The 22,070-nt window shown below is 40.3% G+C and overlaps 1 protein-coding gene across 2 annotated transcripts in view; it reads right to left on the bottom strand.

The window, feature by feature from the left end:
• Positions 1 to 22,070, bottom strand: part of tecpr1a (tectonin beta-propeller repeat containing 1a) — an 84,426-nt gene that overhangs the window by 48,413 nt on the left and 13,943 nt on the right. For both annotated transcript variants that reach the window (XM_060840566.1, XM_060840567.1), the window contains exons 2-9: positions 20,880 to 21,112; positions 19,510 to 19,692; positions 14,648 to 14,770; positions 10,035 to 10,157; positions 9,151 to 9,325; positions 7,977 to 8,077; positions 1,090 to 1,191; positions 512 to 660 (exon numbers count right to left, since the gene is read on the bottom strand). In XM_060840566.1, the coding sequence (XP_060696549.1) occupies positions 512 to 660; positions 1,090 to 1,191; positions 7,977 to 8,077; positions 9,151 to 9,325; positions 10,035 to 10,157; positions 14,648 to 14,770; positions 19,510 to 19,692; positions 20,880 to 21,104 (1,181 nt within the window). In that variant the 5' untranslated portion in view covers positions 21,105 to 21,112. The remainder of the gene's footprint in view (positions 1 to 511; positions 661 to 1,089; positions 1,192 to 7,976; positions 8,078 to 9,150; positions 9,326 to 10,034; positions 10,158 to 14,647; positions 14,771 to 19,509; positions 19,693 to 20,879; positions 21,113 to 22,070) is intronic.

The following is a 22,070-nucleotide window of genomic DNA, read 5'->3' as shown; positions in this document are numbered from 1 at the left end:
GTTAATGTATCAATGGTTAACATGCCACTACTGATGGGGTGTTACAAATGCTTAATTCAGTTGGATAATCAGAATTGTAAGTTGCTGTTTAAAAGATTCAGTAAGGTAAATATGGGGAGAAATTATTTCCCCTGGTATGAGGAATTCCAGAACAAGGGAGTATTAATTTGAAAATTTGAGCTATGACATTTAGTGGTGATGGCAGGATATAGTCCTTCTTATAAAGAGTACTGGAAATTTGGAATTCTGTCTCTAAATTACATTGAGATTGGAAGTCAGTTGAAAATTTCAAAAACAGATGAATAGATTTTTGTTGGGTATCAGTGGAACAAAGGCAGGTGAATGGAGCAATGATCTAGATTGCTGCTTATTTAAGTGAATGATGGAACATGTTTGAGGAGCTGACTAGCCTCTTTCTATTCCTCTGTTCCTTCCTACAAATGATTACCATTTATCTCAACATTTGTATGTGTATGTTGCAAATCCCTGTGTCTTTGATGGATTACTGTACCTTGCAAGACTGGTAGCACTGCCTGTACGAGAAGCTCGGTCATGCTCTCTGCTAGCTACGATTATTTTCCAAGCTTTTCCACTGTATTCAGTTGGTGTCACTCCATGACGGAAATAAATATTACGGTCTTCATATCCAATTCCCCAAACCTTGGATTAGAACAAAAAATAAATTGCATAAGTGGCACAGTGCAGTCTGCTGTCCAATTTAATTTAAGCCAGCTGGCAAAACAAAGTGTTTGCGTATAATAACATATTGATAGAGGAATTTCAAAGCTAAACTTAGTTAATATAATTTCAGCCTTGAGCATCACCCACAACAACCCACTGAAATCAATTGATCAAAATTGTTTTGAAGATAATTTTGAAAAGATTTAGGAACAAAGTACAAATAATTAAATTCAGGTATAAATAAAACTGGGAAGATTAAAACATGAAAACAAATTGCATTATGTAGACACATTTGATTTGAAACAATGCAATAAAACTTTGTGCCAGTTTAGTACTTTAAGACCAACATCCAACTGGTCTTAAAAAGCACGAGGACTGTCAAAAAAGGAAATGAAAAATTATTCATACCTGATCATTTAATCCCACATTCACCATTACCATCTCTATATTCATACAAATCCAGCCTGTTCCTACAGGGTTCTCAGAGCAGACACCTCTTCGAAACCAGACCTAGTGACAGAGAAACACTGCTTGCAAAATGATACACACATTTTTAAAGTGTTCAACACGTTTTGAAAGAGGAGACAGAGATAAATTATTTCAAGGGCAGGGGAATCAGTAACCAGATTTAAGTTACCTTGCAAAAGAAAATAGAGAGATGAGGAGGACTTCTTTAAAACCTAGTGATCTGGAAAGCATCTTCTGCAAAGATGGTGCGAGCAGATTCAAAAAGGGAACTTTCAAAAGGGAATTGGAAATATAGTTGAAAAGTAAAAAAATACAGAAAAAAGGACACAGGAGTAGAATGAGAGTGCTCTTTCAAAAGCACAGGCATGATGCATTTTAAAAAGTTAGATTAGGTTCCCTACAGTACAGAAACAGGCCATTTAGCCCATAAATCCAGCAACCTTCTGAAGAGTAACCCACCTAGACCCATTCCTATGTTTACCTCGGACGAATGCACCAAACACTATTGGCAATTTAGCATGGCCAATTGACCTGACTTGCACATCTTTGAATTGTGGGAGGAAACCGGAGTACCTGGAGGAAATTGGATTTAGTAAAAAAAAACAAAAAATGCTGTAAGTACTCAGTGGGGCAGGCAGGATCTGTAGAGAGAATCCGATTCATAATCAATAATCCCTTAAATTTCTAACTTCCAGTTCTGGTTAATAGGATTTTGCAAGCAAGGTGTCGGGGGTGGGTGGGGCAAACAGGAGGATAAAGGGAAAGCCTACTTTATGGTGGTAGGCAGAAGGGGTTAATTGGTAAAAGATTTCAAATTACAAAAGCCAAAGTGAAAAATAATGGACAGTTATAAGAAACAAACTGAACTCTGGGGCTAGCTAGCACCTGTCCGAATGCAAAGTGAATGAGTAAAGAACGAACCAAGAAGGAACACGAACATGAACCAAAACGGAGGTTAAGGTAGTGATCTAAAATTACTGCACTCAATGTTGAATCTTGATGGCTATAGACTACCGAGTCACAAGGACTTAAAATCTAAATATGAAACAAAATTTGAGACTGAGCCCCATAAGATGGCTCAGCAAGCAAACAACAGCTTGTACAAAGAAACAGGTTTTAATAACCATCTTAAGGGAGAATAGAGAAACGTGGAGATTCAAGGTTTCAAAACTTCAAGACCTAAGCAGCTGAGGGCATGGCCTCCATTGTTAGGGCAATAAAATCAAGGATTCACAAGGGGCCAGGACTGGAGCAGCACAGATATCTTGTGGAGTTGTGGGGCTGGAAGAGATAACAGAGTGAGCGAGTGCCAAAGCCACGGAAATGAAAATTTCAAAATTAAAATGTCACTGGATGGAATGTCAAGTTGCAACTACAATGAAGATGGATGAAGAGGAATTGTGTGATTTAGAATACAGGTTGCTACAATCAGAGTAAAATACGCTGCACTTTCAGACAAATTGAAATGTGCAATGCCTGAGAACAGGCTGAAATTCCACAATAATAGGATCATACTTGGAGCAGTAAACTATATACATTGTTATCTGATTATATCAAAAGCATTCTGGGTTCTTTCCTCGGCTGTTCAATAGTTCTACTTTGAGGTTTATATCCTTTTATTAGTCTTCAAATAATTTATTGAAAACATTTTCTTCAACATTGGTTTATTATGACATGTAAGCTTCATTCTAGAACAATGGGAAATTGACAAAGCACCAGGAGGGCAACAGAGTGGAGAGAGATTCCAAAAGGTATTTGGGAGGTGATCAGACAAGTTTTGAACAAAGATTGAAAACTGAGTTAATGAGGTACAGAAAGAGGACAACTGAAAGTGACTTTAGAAGGGAGGGCAACATGGAATTAGAACAAATAGATAAATTATTTGTTAGGATTGCATCTGACGAACAAAACAAAATATTAAGACAAACAAAGAATGGAAATTTCAAAAGTGGTGGTTGGCAACATGTATTTATATAGGGGCCATTAACACAATTACAAGGAGGTTCACACAGGCGTGTTATCAAGCAAAATTTTACTCTTAAGGAGATATTCAAGCAGATATCAGAAAACTTGGTCAAAGGATTGGTTTTAATGTGGCATAGAATCAGAGTCGTGGAGATGAAACAGACCTTTCAATCCACTTGTCCATGCCAACCAGATATCCCAACCCAATCTAGTCCCACCTGCCAGCACCCGGTCCATATCCCTCCAAATCCTTCCTATTCATATACTCATCCAAATCCCTTTTAAATGTTGCATTCGTACTAGCTCACTTCCTCTGGCAGCTCTTTCCATACATGTACCACCTTATGCCTGAAAAAGTTGCCCCTTAGGTCTCTTTTATATCTTTCCCCTCTCACCCTAAACCTATGCCCTCTAGCTCTGGACTCCCCCACCCCAAGGAAAAGACCTGTCTGTCTATTTAACCTATCCATGCCCGTCATGATTTTGTAAACCTCTATAAGGTCACCCCTCAGCCTCTGACGCTCCAGGGAAAACAGCCCCATACTGTTCAGCCTCTCCCAGTAGCTCAAATCCTCCAACCCTGGCAACATCCTTGTAAATCTTTTCTGAACCCTTTCATGTTTCACAACATCTTTCCGATAGGAAGGAGACCAGAATTGCACGCAATATTCCAACAGTGGCCTAACCAATGACCTCCCAACTCCTGCACTCAAAACTCTGACCAATAAAGGAAAGCATACCAAACGCCTTCTTCACTATCCTATCTACTTCGATTTCACTTTCAAGGAGCTATGAACCTGAACTCCAAGGTCTCTTTGTTCAGCAATATTCCCTAGGACCTTCCCATTAAGTGTATAGGTCCTGCTAAGATTTGCCTTCCCAAAATGCAGCACCTCACATTTATCTGAATTAAACTCCATCTGCCACTCCTCAGCCCATTGGTCCATCTGATCAAGATCCCGTTGTAATCGGAGGTAAACTTCTTTGCTGTCCATTACATCTCCAATCTTAAAAGTAAAGAGGGTTAGATGGGTACAGGAGAGAATTTAGAGATTCAATTCTAGGCAGCTGAAGGTACAGCCACCAACAGTAGAGAGACTAAACTTGGGAAATGTACGGAGATCTTAATTTAAAGAACACATATGTCAGAGGATTGAAAGGCTGGATCTAAACGGACATAGGGAAGATGAAGCCAGGGAGGGTCTTGAAAAACAAGTTGAAAATTTTAAAACCAAGGTTTATGGATGTGGTTCCAATCAAGTGGGCTGCTTTGTCCTGTATAGTGTCAAGTTTCTGGAGTGTTGTTTGAGCTGCAACCATCCAGGCAAGTGGGGAGTATTCCATCACACTCCTGACTTGGACCTTGTAAATGTTGGACAGGCTTTGTGGACTCAGGAGATAAATTACTCGCCTCAGTATTCCTAGCATTTCACCTGCTCTTCTAGCCACTGTGTTTAGGTGGTAAGTCTTATTGAGTTTCGAGTCAATGTTAACCGCCAGAATGTTGATAGTGGGAGATTCAGTGATAATGAAACCATTGAATGTCAAGGGATGGGAGTCAGATTGTCTCTTATTGGAGATGATCATTGTCTGGCATTTGTGTGGTATAAATATTACTCTGCTTTTGTCAATATATGGGGCCACTTAAATATATGTTGAAGACCAAAGTAATTGTCTTTAGTCCATACACAAGCTCGGTTTCCTTGTAACTGTTCCCTCCTGCTGTCAAAATGCTAAATCAAACTGTTTGCAACCTCAGGGTCACATTTAAACTCAAGGTGATTTTTGACCTTGGATCAATGTCACGATGAAGACTGCCTATTTCCACCTCTGTAAAATTACCCAACTTTGCTTCTGCCATAGCTCATTTACTAAGACCCCAATCCATTAATTTATTTTCAGTAGGCTTTAGTATTCCATTCTGGATCAGTGGTGCTGGAAGAGCACAGAAGTTCAGGCAGCATCCAACGAGCAGCGAATTCGACGTTTCGGGCAAAAGCGAAGGGCTTTTACCCGAAACGTCGATTTTGCTGCTCGTTGGATGCTGCCTGAACTGCTGTGCTCTTCCTGCACCACTGATCCAGAATCTGGTTTCCAGCATCTGCAGTCATTGTTTTTACCTCTTTAGTATTCCATTGTACTCCATCTGCCATCTGCCCACATTCAATTTTATATAAGCTTTAAATTTAAAATTTTGAAATCAAAAAAGTGTTACTAAATGGAGTCCTGATGCAAGGGGTGAAGGGTGAGAGGGGAGTCATGAAAGTTAAGGCACAGTTAGCAGAATTTTGGAAAATTTCAAAATTATGAAAAATAGAATGAAGGAAGATGGATCCATTGTTCTTGCTTAAGGAGTGTATAGAGAGAGGTCAAATCCTGGTCACCAGGGAAAGGAATGGAGATTAGGGCCAAGCCAAAGAGTTGATTTAATCTTATGTTTACCTCTGATGATGTACGCTTGAAGCTCACTACGGCAAAATTCATGCAGAATGGGGGACAGAGTGCGTTGACATTCAGCCTGGGGTTTCTTCCTCTCTGAGGCCTGTGTGTGGACAGGCAGTTGTGGATGTGTAGGGAAAGGTGAACAGCTGGAAGTGTGCACAATTCACTCTTTCACACTTAAACACAAACACAGTCTCTCTTGCTCACAGACACTTTCTCTTGCTTTCACTCACAATGTCTGTTTGTCTGTCTCTCTTTCACACACAGTGCCTCTCTCACATGCTCACACTTCCCTCTCTTACACATGCATACAGTATCACTCTCACGCACATATGCACACATAGACACACCCTTTCACACAGTGCCTCTTACACACTCAGACATCCCTCTCTCACACACACTCTTGTTCTCTCACTCATTCACATAAACACACACACTCTTGCATTCCTTCATACACATGCAGTTACTCTCTCATTCACACACTATCTTGTACTCTCCCACACATACACACTCTTAGAACCATAGAGATGTACAGAATGGAAACAAACCTTTCAGTCCAACTTGTCCATGCCAACTAGATATCCTACAAAAATCTACTCCCATTTGCTAGCAGTTGGCCCATATCACGCCAAAACTCTTCTTATTCATTTGACTATCCAGATGCCTTTAAAATGTTGCAATTGTACCAGCCTCCACAATTTCCTCTGGCAGCTCATTGCATGTACGCACCATCTCTGCATGAAAGTGTTGCCCTTACGTCCCTTTTATATCTTTCCCCTGGGAGAAAGTGAGGTCTGCAGATGCTGGAGATCAGAGCTGAAAATGTGTTGCTGGAAAAGTGCAGCAGGTCAGGCAGCATCCAAGGAACAGGAAATTCGACATTTCGGGCATAAGCCCTTCATCAGGAATCACCTCTCACCTTAAACCGGTGTCCTCTAGTTTTGGAATCCCTTTCCCCACGGAAAAGACCTTGGCTCTTCAAACTATCCATGCCCCTCATGATTTTATAAACCTCCTCAGTCTCCAATGCTCCAGGGAAAATAGCCCCAGTCTATTCATCGTCTCCCTATAGCCCAAACCATTCAACCTTGGCAACATCCTTGTACATCTTTTGTGAACCCTTACAAGTTTCACAACATCCTTTCAATAGCAGGGAGACCAGAACTGTGCACAGTATTCCAATATTGGCCTATGCAATGTCCTGTACTGCTGCCACATGACCTTCCAACTCCTATACTATAGAAGAACTCGGAAGACAGAGCAGTTGTCCTTGAAGTCATGATACAGCCCTCAGAAGCAAGAGATCACCTGCTTCCTTATGCTGATGGAGGTCTCTCGCCCCGGGCAAATATTGAAGTCACTATCCTCCATGAAGGGGGAGTGAACCCAGTCATGAACAATCAGCTACCATCCAGCAGCCATTGACAGGAAGGGATTGGAATCATTCTGTTAGATCCTGAGCACAAGGGACAGACCATAGTTTTTCTCTCATTATAATTACAACATTTAAAAGGCATTTGGATGGGTATATGAATAGGAAGAGTTTGGAGGGATATGGGCCAAGTGATGGAAAATGGGACTAGATCAATTGAGGATATCTGGTTGGCATGGGCGTGTTAGACTGAAGGGTCTGTTTCGTGCTGTATGTCTCTACGACTATTTGTCTCCTTTGCATGCACACACCCCTTATCAACTTAAGGAGGTGCACTATTTAAAAATATTGTTTGGCTTTAGAAAGCAGATATAATTTGAGAAAGCCCACAGCTGGTTCACGATGCCTACTACCACTAACCATCCTCTAAGAGCTCACTATTATTGCATCTTGTAGTACAGCAGTGACTGTGCAGAAAACAAAGGGTCCATGTTCAAAATTGTGGTTTATGATTTATTTCCTGGTCTTAGCTGAGGAACTCCAAATCAATGCATATATTATTTACAATAATATTGTGGATGTAGGTTTGCTCGCTGAGCTGGAAGGTTCATTTCCAGATGCTTCGTCACCCTACTAGGTAACATCTTCAATGAGCCTCAGGCGAAGCACTGTTGAAAATTCCTGCTTTATATGTTTGGGTTTCTTTGGGTTGATGATGTCATTTCCTGTTCCTTTTCTCAGGGGTTGGTAGATGGTGTCTAACTCTATCAACAAATACATCGAGTTAGACCCCATCCACCACCCCTGACAAAAAAGGTACAGGAAGTGACTTCACGACAGGAAATGACAACACCATCCCAAAGAAACCCAAACATATAAATAGAAAGCAGGAGTTTTCAGCAGTACTTCGCCTGAGGCCCACTGAAGATGTTACCTAAAAGGGTGACAAAATGTCTGGAAACGAACCTTCCAGCTCAGTGAGCAAACCTACATCCAAAACCTCGCTAACAATAATATTGTATAGACTACCTGCAGTTTATGTACTTACTCTTCTGTCCCGTGTGATAGTCCATAGTACATTAACGCCCACTGAAACCTGAACAAGACCATTTTCAGAGTTTGGTGGTTCAACAATCTTCCAAGAACTCCCTATAGATCAAGTAACAGAGAACACATTTATAGAGCATCCATAACATGACATCCAGTAGAAAACTGCAGTGTCTTGGGCTATTATTTGACCAAGATGCAGCACTTTAATTTATGAATAAATAAATGAGAAGACAAGGCTTTTAATCTATTCATAAAGACTTTGTGAAAATTAAGTCTGAAGAAATATAATGTTATCAGAAATACCTCAACATACCACACTGAACAGTAAAGCTCTGGCCTCTCGATTAATTATAGTTGTCCAGATTTTTTCATGATTTTAAATTACTTAATCTGGCTGTTTCCAAACATGACCAACAGTTGAACTCCAGCCCTAAGTTGTAAATCCATCCTCCTGGGCCGCTGCAGTATTCACATAACCAAAACACGACTTCCTCATTTGTCATCAAATATGAGGTCAGTGGCTGACTGCATTGGTTAATTTAGTGACCATGTCTCATACTTCTTTTACTAGCTTACAGCTTTCAACCACACAGGGGATCATATTACTATCTTGTGTCAAAGAGGTTTCCATTATTGGGTGGAACCTTTTGCTGCTCCAAGGAGTGGCAGGCATTGCAGCTGTCCCTTGATTTGAGAGTGATGTCTATTTAGAGTTGCAGATTTCTGTTCTGGGTTTTTATGGGTCTGAATCGGCTGAACAGATCTTTGGGCACATGGCACAGAATGACTCATGGGGTAACGGGATCTGGTGTGAGGGAATTTCTTCCTTTTCCTTTCCTTCTGTGCTCCAGCTCTGCCTCATCAGGATGACATTTGGAGGCACCATGTTGCTTGATGGAACATTGCAGAAAGTAATAATGTCATTTGGGTTATTTTTAAGTAGAGTGTATGCCTTAGTGTTCCTGATTCACAACATCTACAATACAAAAATCTAAATTTCAATTCACAAAGACCATTTGCTGAATGAACTCTTTCTGCACTTTATATTTATTTGCAATTTTAGGTAGACACTTTCTTGCCTACGCATTCAATGAGATTCCTAACTTTGATGTTCTATATCAACATATTAACAATAATTATGAGTGCATTCATGCTAAACTAAAATTGTGTACCTTTAGGATTATCTCTGTTTATTCCATCTCTCACAATTAGCTGACCTTCCCATAATACAGCACACAAAAGATCTCCCGGTCCACAAGTTATCTGAACTACTTCCCCAGGAGTCTGGATTTCAGTCCACAGAGAACCTTCAGGATTCTGGTCATTTATATTTTCTCTATAGAATACCTGAAAGAAACCAAATGCTAAGTTATACACCACACTGGTTCAGGTTAAGACTTTTTATTCTGGGAAAACATTTGTCCTTTCAAAAAACCTGTATGTCTAAAACAGTTTTAAAGTATTCTTCTGGATTCAATGTTTAACTGTAGCACTTGCCACAAAATTTGTAGAGAAACATGAACATATACTGAAATTATGGGCAAAACATTTTGCTCTATCAAGTGACAAGCTTGGAAGTAGGAAGGGCATTTAATGACTCCCACCCTGGCCTAGGTCCTCCATGATCCTGAAACTGATGGCAGGATGCTGCTGAGCGCACGAGCTGCTGGTCTCTGATTGGCCAGCAGTTGTACTCGAGGAAAGGGAGTAGTAATCTCCCATCAGCAGACAAGATCCCCTACAGCAGGAGGTTCAGCCTAGTGTCACGTCTGTTGTACATTTGTTGTTAAATTGCAAAGACTGGCAAGTATACACATTCTTTCTAAAAAAAGTGATAGAAAAGGGGTATGATTCATGGTTTCAACACCAGGGTAGGAACACTGCCTTCAATGTAGCCTTGGTGACTACTGCAGAAGAAGGGGAAGGCATTCACATTCTTGATTGTTAGCCAGTCACTTCAGGTGGAATTTAGCCTGCATAGTTTTGGTCATGTTGGTTCTGCAGATATTTTCAGATTAAACATTTCCATGACAATACCTCTTTGAATTTATTGTACCTTTCCTTGTACTGTTACTGCCCAGACTGAAAGATGTCCTAAAGGTTCATCAGTGATTTCCCATCCTCCTACTGCAATATCATTAAAGGGATCTGGCAGTGGTCCAGTCTCTTGTAAAGGAATCTGATTTTAAAAAATCTCAGTTAAAAACAACATGTAACAAGCTTCTACTTTGCTGTTTCATTCCAAGTTGATTAAATTTAAAAGCATTTAAATTTAAAACAAAACACTTCACATTCACTATATGAATTACAAGGCATACTTGCATTTACATTACTGTAAAAGTACATCATAGGATCAAAATCTTATAACTTTTTTCACATTATTAACAATCATGGTTCTTTTGGTTTTATGTTACTGAACTCTCTCAGGTTCCAAATCAGATTGTGTTTCTATAATATCAGGAATTTCAGCACAGCCAAGAGATAGTGTTAGCTGAAGGGAAACTCAATGTACAGGATGTATCACCAGCTGCAGTAACTTGAGCATTGGATTTTTGGAACTTGGAATTTTTGGAGTTACTATGGTGCATCTGCTAGGCTTAGTTACGTGGATAAAACATACAGTGGTCACACTGTAGATTAGGGGCTTGCAGGCAGATAGGGAATCAGTGACCGCCTGGTGGTTCAAGAGAACCAGGCAAATTGTGTAACAGTTCATTGAGGTCTAGTTCAAGAATCAGCTTTCCATTCTGGATACGATGAAGGTGATGGTTCCTCAGAGAATGAAACAAGCACTAGGCTTGTAGCACCATTGGTGGGCCAACTGTACAAAAGGGAAAAAAAAAGAGTGGAAGAATATTAATGATAGGGCATACATTAATTATGGGAACAGATTGGTGTTTTATGGCTGTATATGTAATAGAGCTGAGGCTGAGTTCCAGGGGATGGAGAGTTTTGCTAGTGGTGGAGCAAGCTTCAAAATTGCTCTTCACAGATGTGGAACCAGAGAGATACAATACCAAGATCCACCAAATACTGGAATAGAGAATAGTAAGTTCATAGATGGAGTTGAAATAAGGAGAATAAAAACATTGAGTCAGGATCACACTGCATTTATGAGAATTGCAGAGAACAGAAAGTAAGATTGGTAAGTCACAGACACAGATTGCCACACACAGTATAATGTTATAATATTAAGAGAGACCTGGCTGAAGGATGGGCAGGTCTGGGTGTTAAATATTCCTGGTTACGACATCTTCAATTTATTTGGTTAGAAGGTGTTCAGGGAAGTTAGGTTAGGAAGAAAAGGATTAGGGGTGTTAGCTTTGATTAACAGGATGTATCAAAAGGTTTAAGGTCAAAATTGATATGGTTAAAAGTAAGTATCTAAAAAGGTGTAACTACATTGCACAGCGTAGCCTATAGACCACTAACTTGTGGACAGAATGTTGAGGAACAAATCTGCGAGGAAATCATAGAGAGGTCCAAGTGTTACAAAGTATTTATAATGGGAGACTTCAATTAGCTAAATATATACTGGGAAAGTGGTAGTGTTAAGAACTGAGGAGCAAGCATTCTTTGAAGATATTCAGGACAATTGTTTTACAACAGTATAGATCAAATCCAACAAGAAAGGCAGCACTGTCATAGCTGGACCTTGAAAATGAAATGGGCCAAGTAGGTCAAGTGTCAGTGAGAGAATATTTATGTGACAGTAATAATTTGTAGTGACCATTGTATCAGAACATTTATGATTACAGTGGAAAAAGGACAACGGACAATCTGGAGTAGGGATAATTAACCGGGACAGAGCAAGAATGGAACTGGGTTAGATAGACTGGAGTCAAAGGTTGGTGGGATAAACTATACTTGAACAAAGTACTTCCTTCAAGAAGTCATGGTACATTCCTTCAAAACAGAAAAAGTAGCGCAAGTAAATCCAGAGCTTCCTGGATGAAAATGGAGATTGAAGTTGGAGTAAAGAAGAACATTTGTTCTCCTAATAAGTGTCAAATAGAAAATACAACTGAGAACCAAGTTAAACTTAGAATTTTCAGAAAGGAGGTACAAAAGTAAATCAGAGAAGCAAAGATGTAGTATGAAAATAGACTGGCAGCTATCATATCAATGGCATATAAATAATAAAGGGTGGTAAAAAGAGTAGGGCTACTTATGACCAAAAAGGAGACTTATACGTGAAGGCAAGGGGAAATGGCTGAGGTATTAAATTCATACTATGCATCTTCCTTTAACAAGAAAACAGACATTATCCAGCCCATTGTGGCGAAGGAGGTAACTCAGCCACTAGAAAGCTTCAAAATGACAAAGAAGAGATATTAGATAAACTATTGATATTTAGACTTGACAAAAACCTAGGACCGGATGGTAGGTATCAAGGATATTGAAAGAACTATAAGTGGAAAATGCAGAGGGACCGGCTAAATTCTTCAGCCTTCCCTGAATTAGAATGGATGCCAGAGGACTGGAGAACTGCAAACTTTATACTCTTGGTCCGAAAAGGCTGCAAGGATAGGATCAACAATTACATACCAGTCGATTTAACTTTGGTAGAGGGGAAATATCTGGGATAGAATTAATTGTCATATAGACTATGTTAGCTCCTTAAGAAAAGCCAGAATGGATTTATTCAGAGAAATTCATGTTTAAATAACATGCTGGAGTTATCTGAAGATGGAATAGAGAAGGTTGATAATGGTAATGCACTTCATGACATGTATATGGACTTCAAAAATTGGTCAATACTGTTCCACAATAGAGAACATTTCTAGCTCATGAAATAGGAAGTCAGTAGTAAAGCGGAGATAAAATTAGCTGAGTGACAGAAAATAGTCATGAATTATGGACATTTTTCAGTTGGAGGAACATTTGCAGTGGAGTACTCCAAAGTCAGTATTGGGACCCTTGTTTTTCCTGATTTATATTAACAATCTAGATCTTGGAATAGAGGGTCAATTTCAAAGATTGTGGACAGTACAAAACTTGGAAGCACTGTAAGCTATGAGGAGGACTGGAGAACTTCAAAATAGCATCAACAAGTAGTGGAGTGGATGGACAGGTAGCAGATGAAGTTCAATTTAAAGAAGTACAAATGTATTTGAAGGTGATACATTTTGTTAAAAAAAAGCATGCAGGGAGAGTAAAGATGATACCGGTCTAAAGATTGTGGAAGAGAAGAGAGACCTGGGTGTACACGTGTATAAATTATTGAAGGAAGGTCAGGTGGAGATAGCAGTTAAGTAAGTATCCAGTATCCTAGAGTTTATTAATAAGGACATAGAGAATACGAGTAGGGATGTTATACTCAACCTGTATAAGATACTAGACCTCAGCTAGAATATTGTGCTGAATTCTAGGTACCATATGTTAGAAAAAAATGTGATGCATTGCACAGATTGCAGAAGAGGTTTACAAGAAAGGTTCCAAGAATGTGAAACTACTATTACAAGGATAGATTGGAGAAGTTGGGATTGTTTTTCTGGGAAATGAAAAGGTTAAGAGGAGATTTTGTTGCCGTTTTCAAAAATCAGGAGAAGTCTGGATAAAGTAGATAGGGAGAAACTGTTCCTGCTTGTAAAAATCATTAAGAATGAGAGGGCACTAATGAAGAGATTGCAAAACAGAAAAATGATGATGTGGAGAAAGAACTCCTCCACACAGGCCTAGAATGCACAGCATGAAAGTGTGGTGGAGATAGGTTCAATTGAGGCATTCAAGAGGGTGATTATTTGAATAGTAACAATGCACAAAGACAAAGGGAAAAGACAGGAAAATATGCCTTGAAATCATAATGCTTGCTGGATAGAAGGTGCAGACATGATGGGCCGAATAGCCTCCTTCTACACTGTCACAATTATGAGATTCTTCATACCACCACTGGCTGGTTGCCAACTCTGGACAGGTTTATTCTTGAAGATTTTATCACATGTTCACCTGCCTCCAGTTTATTGGTTCACAACTGGCTGCCCAGAATGCTATCGTCATAGTCACCATTCCCTGTACTCTTGCAATTGATCATCTAGTATATTAATTTTCATAAGTGTCCCTCTTAAGGCATTTTAGAGGGGTGCTGGTCATAGAAAGCTTGATGTTAAGCCATATGAGAGACGATAGTGCTTATAGGATAGTCTACAATATGATGTGAGAAGAAGCTAGAAATGCTCTAAACTATTGGAAGTGGTTTTGCTCGTACACAACTTAGGTGATGTAAAAATACCAGAAACATGTAACACTTTTCTTTCAGCTGAATCAAAAAATAATACAGCATAGAAGTAGCCCATGTGACATATCATACCTGTCCTGGTTAGTTATGTTGTGTAATTAACTACATGAGAGATCAAGTAGTCAATTTTAAATTTTTTGTGCTTACTATGCTCCATAGCAGAACAAAATTCACATAAAATCAGATTCTACCTTTTCTACCTTACCTGTTGGTTTTCCACCTTGAAGAAAGGTTAATATGTTTTGCTAAAATTAAATTAACATTGCTTAATTGCAAAGAAATCAGCACACATTGAAAATTCATTCAATGTACAACAGAGTAATTTATTCACAAATTAGTCCACATATTCCTGTCATGTGTCTTTCATTTAAAAGGCTAACTCTGAAAATTCAAAGAAAAATCTATTCTGGAGGATAGACTAGTCTACAAACCTTTGCCCACATATCACATGCATTGTATCTTCTGTATCGGATCCATCGCCGTCTACGCACACAAGAATTCCACCGCTTGTCTTTTGTGTAAGTGGCAGGAAAATCAATGGCATATGTCCAACCCTAAAATAGGAAACACAAACAGCTTTGGGTAATGCAAAGACCATTGGACTAAGTAGCCTCTTTCTTTGCTCTACAGCCTATGGAATCCTTAAACCATGCCAGTATGGTTGAACCTATGAGTATATTAAAATGCTATCAATTGGAAGCAAAGTTGATAAAACAAAGGGGAAAATTAGTACAAAGCAAAAATCAGATATCATTAATGAGTGGGATTTTCCATTATCAAGATTCTGTAAACAATTCTGAAGCACAAGATGAAAGTCAGTTTGAACAAGCAAAGAAGAGAAGGAGAATTGCTGCTTTTCCTGATGCTGAAGAAGCTATGCGAACGTGGATCCAGAAGGCTCGAGAACAGAGCATTCCCATCTCTGGTCCAAAGGCTCGCTCTGGCAAAGGGGCTGGGTCACAAGCATGCATTAATGGATGGCTGGACTAATTCAAGATAATGCATGACTTAGTCTTCTGCTTAAAAAACAGTGATGGTGCAACAGTTATACAATCAATGACATGATTGCAAAATGGTCATGCCCACATTCTGAAAGGGTATGTGCTAAGAGACATTTTTAATGGGGAAGAAACCATATAATTTCAACATCATTAACCAGATTGCTCTTTAATATTTAGATGATGAAATGTGCAACTGTGGAATGTGAAATCAAGACAAATCACTGCCATGGTCTGCATCAGCATAATGGCACTGAAAGGTTGCTGCTACTGATGATAAGCAAGTCAAAGAAGCTATCTTACTTTGCAGCACAAGTTAACAAAACTGCCTAGTTGAATTCCAGCATTTTTGAGGCATGGATCAGAAAACTGGTCAAAATGTAGCAAACAAAGCAAGCTTGGTCTTACGGTGACCAAGCCCGAGCCAATGATTTAGGGCTGATTAGGAACCTAAAAACTCGTTCCAAAGGTAACTGATTTTTCATGTTGTCATGATCATTGATAAGAAGCAGAAGCCCAACTCAAATGTTCTAAAAAAATCACGTTAATGAAGACCTGGAAAACGGTGACACGAATACACACAAGACACTGAGAATGAGGAGGAGCAGTGTAAGGCCAACTTGTCCAATGACAAGGCTCTTTTCACTCGCCTACAGGAGGCTAGCACAGATATTCCAGTGGAGTCATAGAGCACAGAAACAGACCATTCGATCCAACTCGTCCATATCAATCAAATTTCCCAAACTAAACTAGTCCCATTTGCCTGCTTTCAGTCCAAATCCCTCTAAACCCTTCCTACCCTCAACAATTTTTCCTTCAAATCCTCCCACTTCCTCCAAACAAAAGGGGTAGCCATGGGCACCTGCATGGGCCCCAGCTATGCTTACCACTTCATCAGGTATGTGGAACAGTCCATCTTCTGCAGCTACACTAGCACCATTCCCCACCTTTTCCTCCGCTATATCGATGACTGTATTGGTGCCACCTTGTGCTCCCGCGAGGAGGTTGAACAGTTCATCAACTTCACCAATATTTTCCACCCTGACCTCAAGTTCAACTGGACCATCTCGGACATCTCCCTCCCCTTCCTGGACCTCTCCATCTCTATTTCCTGCGACAGACTCAACACGGACTTTTACTTCAAACCCACTGACTCCCACAGCTACCTAGACTAAACCTCCTCCCACTGCCTCCTGTAAAATTGCTATCCCCTACTCAATTCCTCCACCTCTGTCTCATTTGCTCCCAAGACGACCAATTCCACTATAGAACATTGCAGATGGCCTCCTTCTTCAACAATCGCAATTTCCCCTTCCACATGGTCGACAACACCTTCCGGCGCATCTCCGTCCTTGAACCCTACCCCTCCAATCACAACAAGGCCAGAACACCCCGGTCCACACCTTCCACCCCACACCTCCGGATACCATACATCATCCTCCGCCATTTCCACCTCCCACAAACAGAACCCACCACCAGGGATATATTTCCCTCCAAACCTCTATCTACCTTCCACAGAGACCATACCCTCTGCAACTCTCTTGTTAGGTCCACGGCCCCCACCAACCCACACTCCATCCCCAGTAACTTTCCTTGCAACCGCAAGAAGTGCAAAACCTGTGCCCACACCTCCCTACTCACCACCATCCAAGGCCCCAAAGGATCCTTCCACATCCAACAGAGATTTACCTGTACTTCCACACACATCATCTACTGTGTCTGTTGCTCTCAGTATGATCTCCTCTACATTGGGGAGACAGGATGCCAACTTGCGGAACATTTCAGAGAAAGTTCTGGGACTCATGCACTTCAGAACCCCACTGCCCTGTGGCTGAATACTTCAACTCCCCCTCCCACTCCACCAAGGACATACAAGTCCTCGGCCACCTCCACCACCAAACTCTAGCCACCCAATGCCTGGAGGAATGCCTCATCTTCCGCCTTGGGACCATCCAACCACATGGGATCAATGTAGATTTCACCAGTTTCTTCATTTCCCTGCTCACTCCCTCGCTTCCCCGCCCCCACACCCCCCAACCTTATCCCAAAAACAACCTTCCAACTCAGCACCGCCCTCTTGAACTGTTTTACCTGTTCATCTTCCTTCCCACCTATTCACTCCACCCTCCTTTCCGACCTATCACCATCACCCCCACCTCTATCTACCTATTGCATTCCCAACTACCTTCCCCTGAGCCCCATCCACTTCCCATTTATCTCTCAGGCCCCTTGTGCCACCCCCTCATTTCTGATAAAGAGCTTATGCTTGAAACGTCAACGCTCCTCGGATGCTGCCTGACCAACTGTGCTTTTCCAGCACCACACTTTTAGACTCTGATCTCCAGCATGTGCAGTACTCACTTTCTCCTATTCATGCACCTGTCCAGACGTTTTTTAAATGTTGTAACTGTACCAGCATCTACTTCTTTCTCTGGCAGTTCATTCTGCCTATGGATCACCCTCTGTTTTAAAAAGTTGCCCCTCAGGTCCTTTATAAATCTTTCTTCTCTCATCTTAAAAAAATGCCCTCTAGTTTTGAACTCCCTCACCTGAGGGAAAAGACCTTTGTTATGTACCTTATCTATACCCCTCATGATTTTATAAGCCTCTCTTAGGTTATCTTTCAGCCTCCTATACCGTAGTGAGAAAACTCCCAGCTATTCAGCATCTCTTTATAACTCAAACCTCTAGTCCTGGTAACATCTTTTCTGCCCCCTCTCCAGTTTAATAATATCCTTCCTATAGCAGGGTGATCAGAACTGTATACACTACTCCAAAAGTGACCTCACCAATGTCCTGTACAACCGCAACATGATATCCCAACTCCTATACTCAATGGTTTGAACAATGAAGGCAAGCAAGAGGGAAGTGAGTCTGGGTGGGTTACTCTTCGGAGGGTCGGTGTGGACTAGTTGGGCTGAAGGGCCTGTTTCCACACTGTAAGGAATCTAATCTAAAAAGTCAAACGCCTTCTTTACCGCACTATCTACTCATGATGCAACTTTCAAAGAAATACCTGAACCCCTACGTATTCCTGACTGACAACACTCCTCAGGGATCTACCAATAACTGGATAAGTCCTGCCCTTGTTTGTTAGCAAATTGCAAAACCTTGCATTTATCCAAATTAAACTCCATCTCCAACTCCTCATCCTATTGATCCAATTGATCAAGATCCCTTTGTAATCTTAGATAACCTTCTTCATTAAGCCCTTCCTGATGAAGGGCTTTTGCCCGAAACGTCGAATTTCCTGTTCCTTGGATGCTGCCTGACCTGCTGTGCTTTAACCAGCAACACATTTTCAGCTCTAACCTTCTTCATTGTCAACTATACCATCAATTTTGGTGTCATCCACAAACTTACTACCCATGCTTTCTAAATTTTCATCCAAATTGCTTATACAAATGATAAACAAAAGTGTTCCTACACCAATCCATGTGGAACACCATTGCTCACAGGCCTCCAGTCTGAAAAACAACCCTCTACCACCATCCTCTGTCTCCAGTACAGATAAGCATGGAAACCTTTGCCGAGACGGGATGATCTCATACACTGTTCAATGAAATGAACAGATCAGAACATTCTTCAACCAAAGAGTCCAATAACACTGAGGGGTCTAATTAATGCCTGCCTATTCACCTAAAAGCTTTCCTAGCTGAAATCGCAAAGACCATAGGAGATGCTGTAGCATATTTTCACTGCAACAGAAAACTACAGAAAAGCTTTAACTACACTGACAATGTCACAGGTTGTAGCACAATCATCCAAAGACAATACGCTAAGCAGAAAAACATAACAGAATTTTTCTAGAGCTAATTCCCAACATTGTTCAATGCTTTTATGATACAGCGTTAAGCCATTGTAAGATAGTACAGGTGAGATGTCACTAGTCCAGTGCTTCCAGATAGTGTGAAAAATAAACAAATGCTGGAGTTCATGAGAAAAGATACAAAGTATTAATCAAACAGACAATCTAGAGGTGAACTCAAGAGGAGCACATAGAATCACACCACAGCAGGAAATCATCTTGCACATCCGATCTGCCATGACTCTACATTATTAACTGAATCTATAGTTTTCTTTTTATAAATTCTTAACCAATTCATGAGAAAAAAACTTACAATTTGTCCTTCCAGAACAGATCTTAAACCTTTGTAACCTTGCTATGTAAATTCTGATTGGGAAAGATGGAAAATCAAAAGAGGATACAGGCAACCTCAACACACTGCTGTCTGCTTGCTTGGAATACCATTCACTCATGTTTATCATAATCACAAACACTTGTACCTTCTTACCCCTTTTTCTGTTGGCTCTCCTCCAATATTTTCATCCACGTACCAGTCAGATTCCCACTCCCATTGCGGTGAAGCAAGTTCAAACTCATTTAGTGGTTGATGGATCAAACCTGTAACATCACTCCATTGCCAGCGGTCACTGGGTAGAAGGCGGTCACTGAAACCATCCACAGGATTCCATCGCTACATTGAGATTAACAAAACATATTTCACAGACATAATACACATAGACACTACACACTTTTAGCAAGTCTAGTTATAGAATTTTACTTGAATTGTTACACAGCACAGCCACAGATGACGGATAAAACGTTTCACTATATTTCTTTTGTAAAATCACATGACAATAAATGCTATTTTATTCATATTTCACCTTCTTGTTTGATCATATCTACTTTTGTGGTTATTGGTAGCTATGGCTATAAGTAGCTACATAAGAAATTTATTCTGATCAGAGGGCACAATATTGAATTTGGTCTCAGTTGGTATTTAAATGTGAAGGCACTTTTGTATTGTTAAGAACAGTCAACTCTAAATGACTAGAACTCATGCAGTCAAAAGCATTATCAAATATCAGGTTTGGATTTTAAAATGAGAATAGAACTTTAAATGAACTCCACAAAGTCCTGGCCAATTTTCCTTCTGCCACTGACATTATCAAATATAAAACTGATGAACTAATCTCAAAACCCATTGCTGTTATGGGATTTTGCTGTGTGAAAAAGAAACAACTATAACTGTAAATGTACTTCAAAACAAGTTATTACATTTGAAAAGGTTTGTGACATTTCAGAAATATTTTTCCCTGGAGCATCACAGGCTGAAGGGAGACCTTATAGAGGTTTATCGTGAGGGGCATGGATAGGATAAATAGACAAAATCTTTTACCAGGGGTGGGGAATCCAGAACTAGAGGGCATAGGTTAAGTGTGAGAGGGGAAAGATATAAAAGAGACCTAAGGGACAACTTTTTTACACAGAGGGTGGTATGTGCATGGAATGAGCTGCCAGAGGAAATGGTGGAGGCTAGCACAATTGCAATATTTAAAAGGCATCTGGGATGGGGAGATGAATAGGAAGGGTCTGGAGGAATATAGGCCAGGTGCTAGCAGATGGGACTATATTGGGTTGGGATATCTGGTTGGCATGGACGAGTTGGACTGAAGGGTCTGTTTCCATGCTGTACATCTCTATGACTCTAAATGTGTGTCTTGGTATAATGTTGTGCATTTGACTTCATCTCAGCCAATGAGTAGCACTGAGGGCATTCAGGAGGCAAGATAAGTGTCCTGTATCGTAAAAGGATAAAACAAATAACAATATAAAATAATCAGCATGAACAAAAGGCTATCTAATTTTAAGTGTCCATACCTGATTTTCATAGGTCTCTTCTTGGTAATGGATTGGGACTTCACTTGAATGGACGTAGACATAGATCTGATGGTCGCATGCAATTCCCCAGCAGCACTGCTTAACAGCTGCCAATCTCTTAAATTGTAAGCTTTCATCTTTGCACAACTCCCAGTACTGTCCAGCTGTAGAGAGGCTATAAACTCTTCCATGTACATCCACAGCCCATAGAAGGGAACTAGGCATGCCAGCTTCTATTAAGGAGGAGTGAATTCCATTAGTAAATTTGACGGTCTGCTACTGATCACCTCCTATCAATCAATCCTCAAACTTCTCTCCAAACAATTTCCAAAGCAATAACTTATGAAAGCACAGGCCAGAAACATTGAGTAACTCTGAACAAGCTTCTGTAATCTGGCAGAATTGATAATAATCTGTTGAAGCCATACTAAGTAGGAACAAACTGGGAACAATGCTCAACTGGAACAGTACTTGAAGTGATTCTGAAATTTCTGTGGTTGCCAATGCAGCTTTGATTTTGAGATGTCTGTTATTGAATAATCTTCTGATGCATTTGGAGAAATCCAGAAAAACATCCTGCTAACATTGGGCTTTATTAGTAGTTAGGAGAGGATTAATGTGAGTTCATGGTACAAAGTTTTTATCACAGGAAATCTTGTTTGTAGGTTTATTTGATGGCTTTCACTTCTGAACTGCTCAAACAATAAAGCACATTTAGTCACTGCTCCTATTTTCAATCTGATCCACAGCTATCCCTGTTAGTTCTATAACTTTTCTCTATTCTAGTCCAATTTTTACAAATTAAATTAATCAGGAGGCAGCTGACAGCACAGATAGAAATGTGGCAATAAGTAAAGATGGCTTAAGGAGAGACAGAAATGGCAGTACAACATTCCAGGTTGCAGTGTTTTCAGATAAGAGGGGCATAAAAAGGAGTGGGGTGGGGCGGGGGGCTAATAATTTTGGTCAAAGAAACAATTATAGTTGCGAGGAGGAACGATATGAGATGAGATATTAAAGTGTTAATTTGCTTTGTTGTCCTGAAGGAAATTGGATGTCCTGAGGCTAGGGTGGGATGTCTCTGTCTTACAGGTAGAATGTAGGGAATTTACATTCCCATCCCCTGCCACTCAGAACCAATTGCATGGCCATTTCCTAGTTATTCAAAGTAAAAGAATTACATTATCATCT

This window comes from Hemiscyllium ocellatum, chromosome 20 (genome assembly GCF_020745735.1).
Source record: "Hemiscyllium ocellatum isolate sHemOce1 chromosome 20, sHemOce1.pat.X.cur, whole genome shotgun sequence".
Taxonomy (NCBI): domain Eukaryota; kingdom Metazoa; phylum Chordata; class Chondrichthyes; order Orectolobiformes; family Hemiscylliidae; genus Hemiscyllium; species Hemiscyllium ocellatum.
Note: the sequence above shows the minus strand (reverse complement) of the source record. Positions and strands in the feature narration are given on the sequence as shown.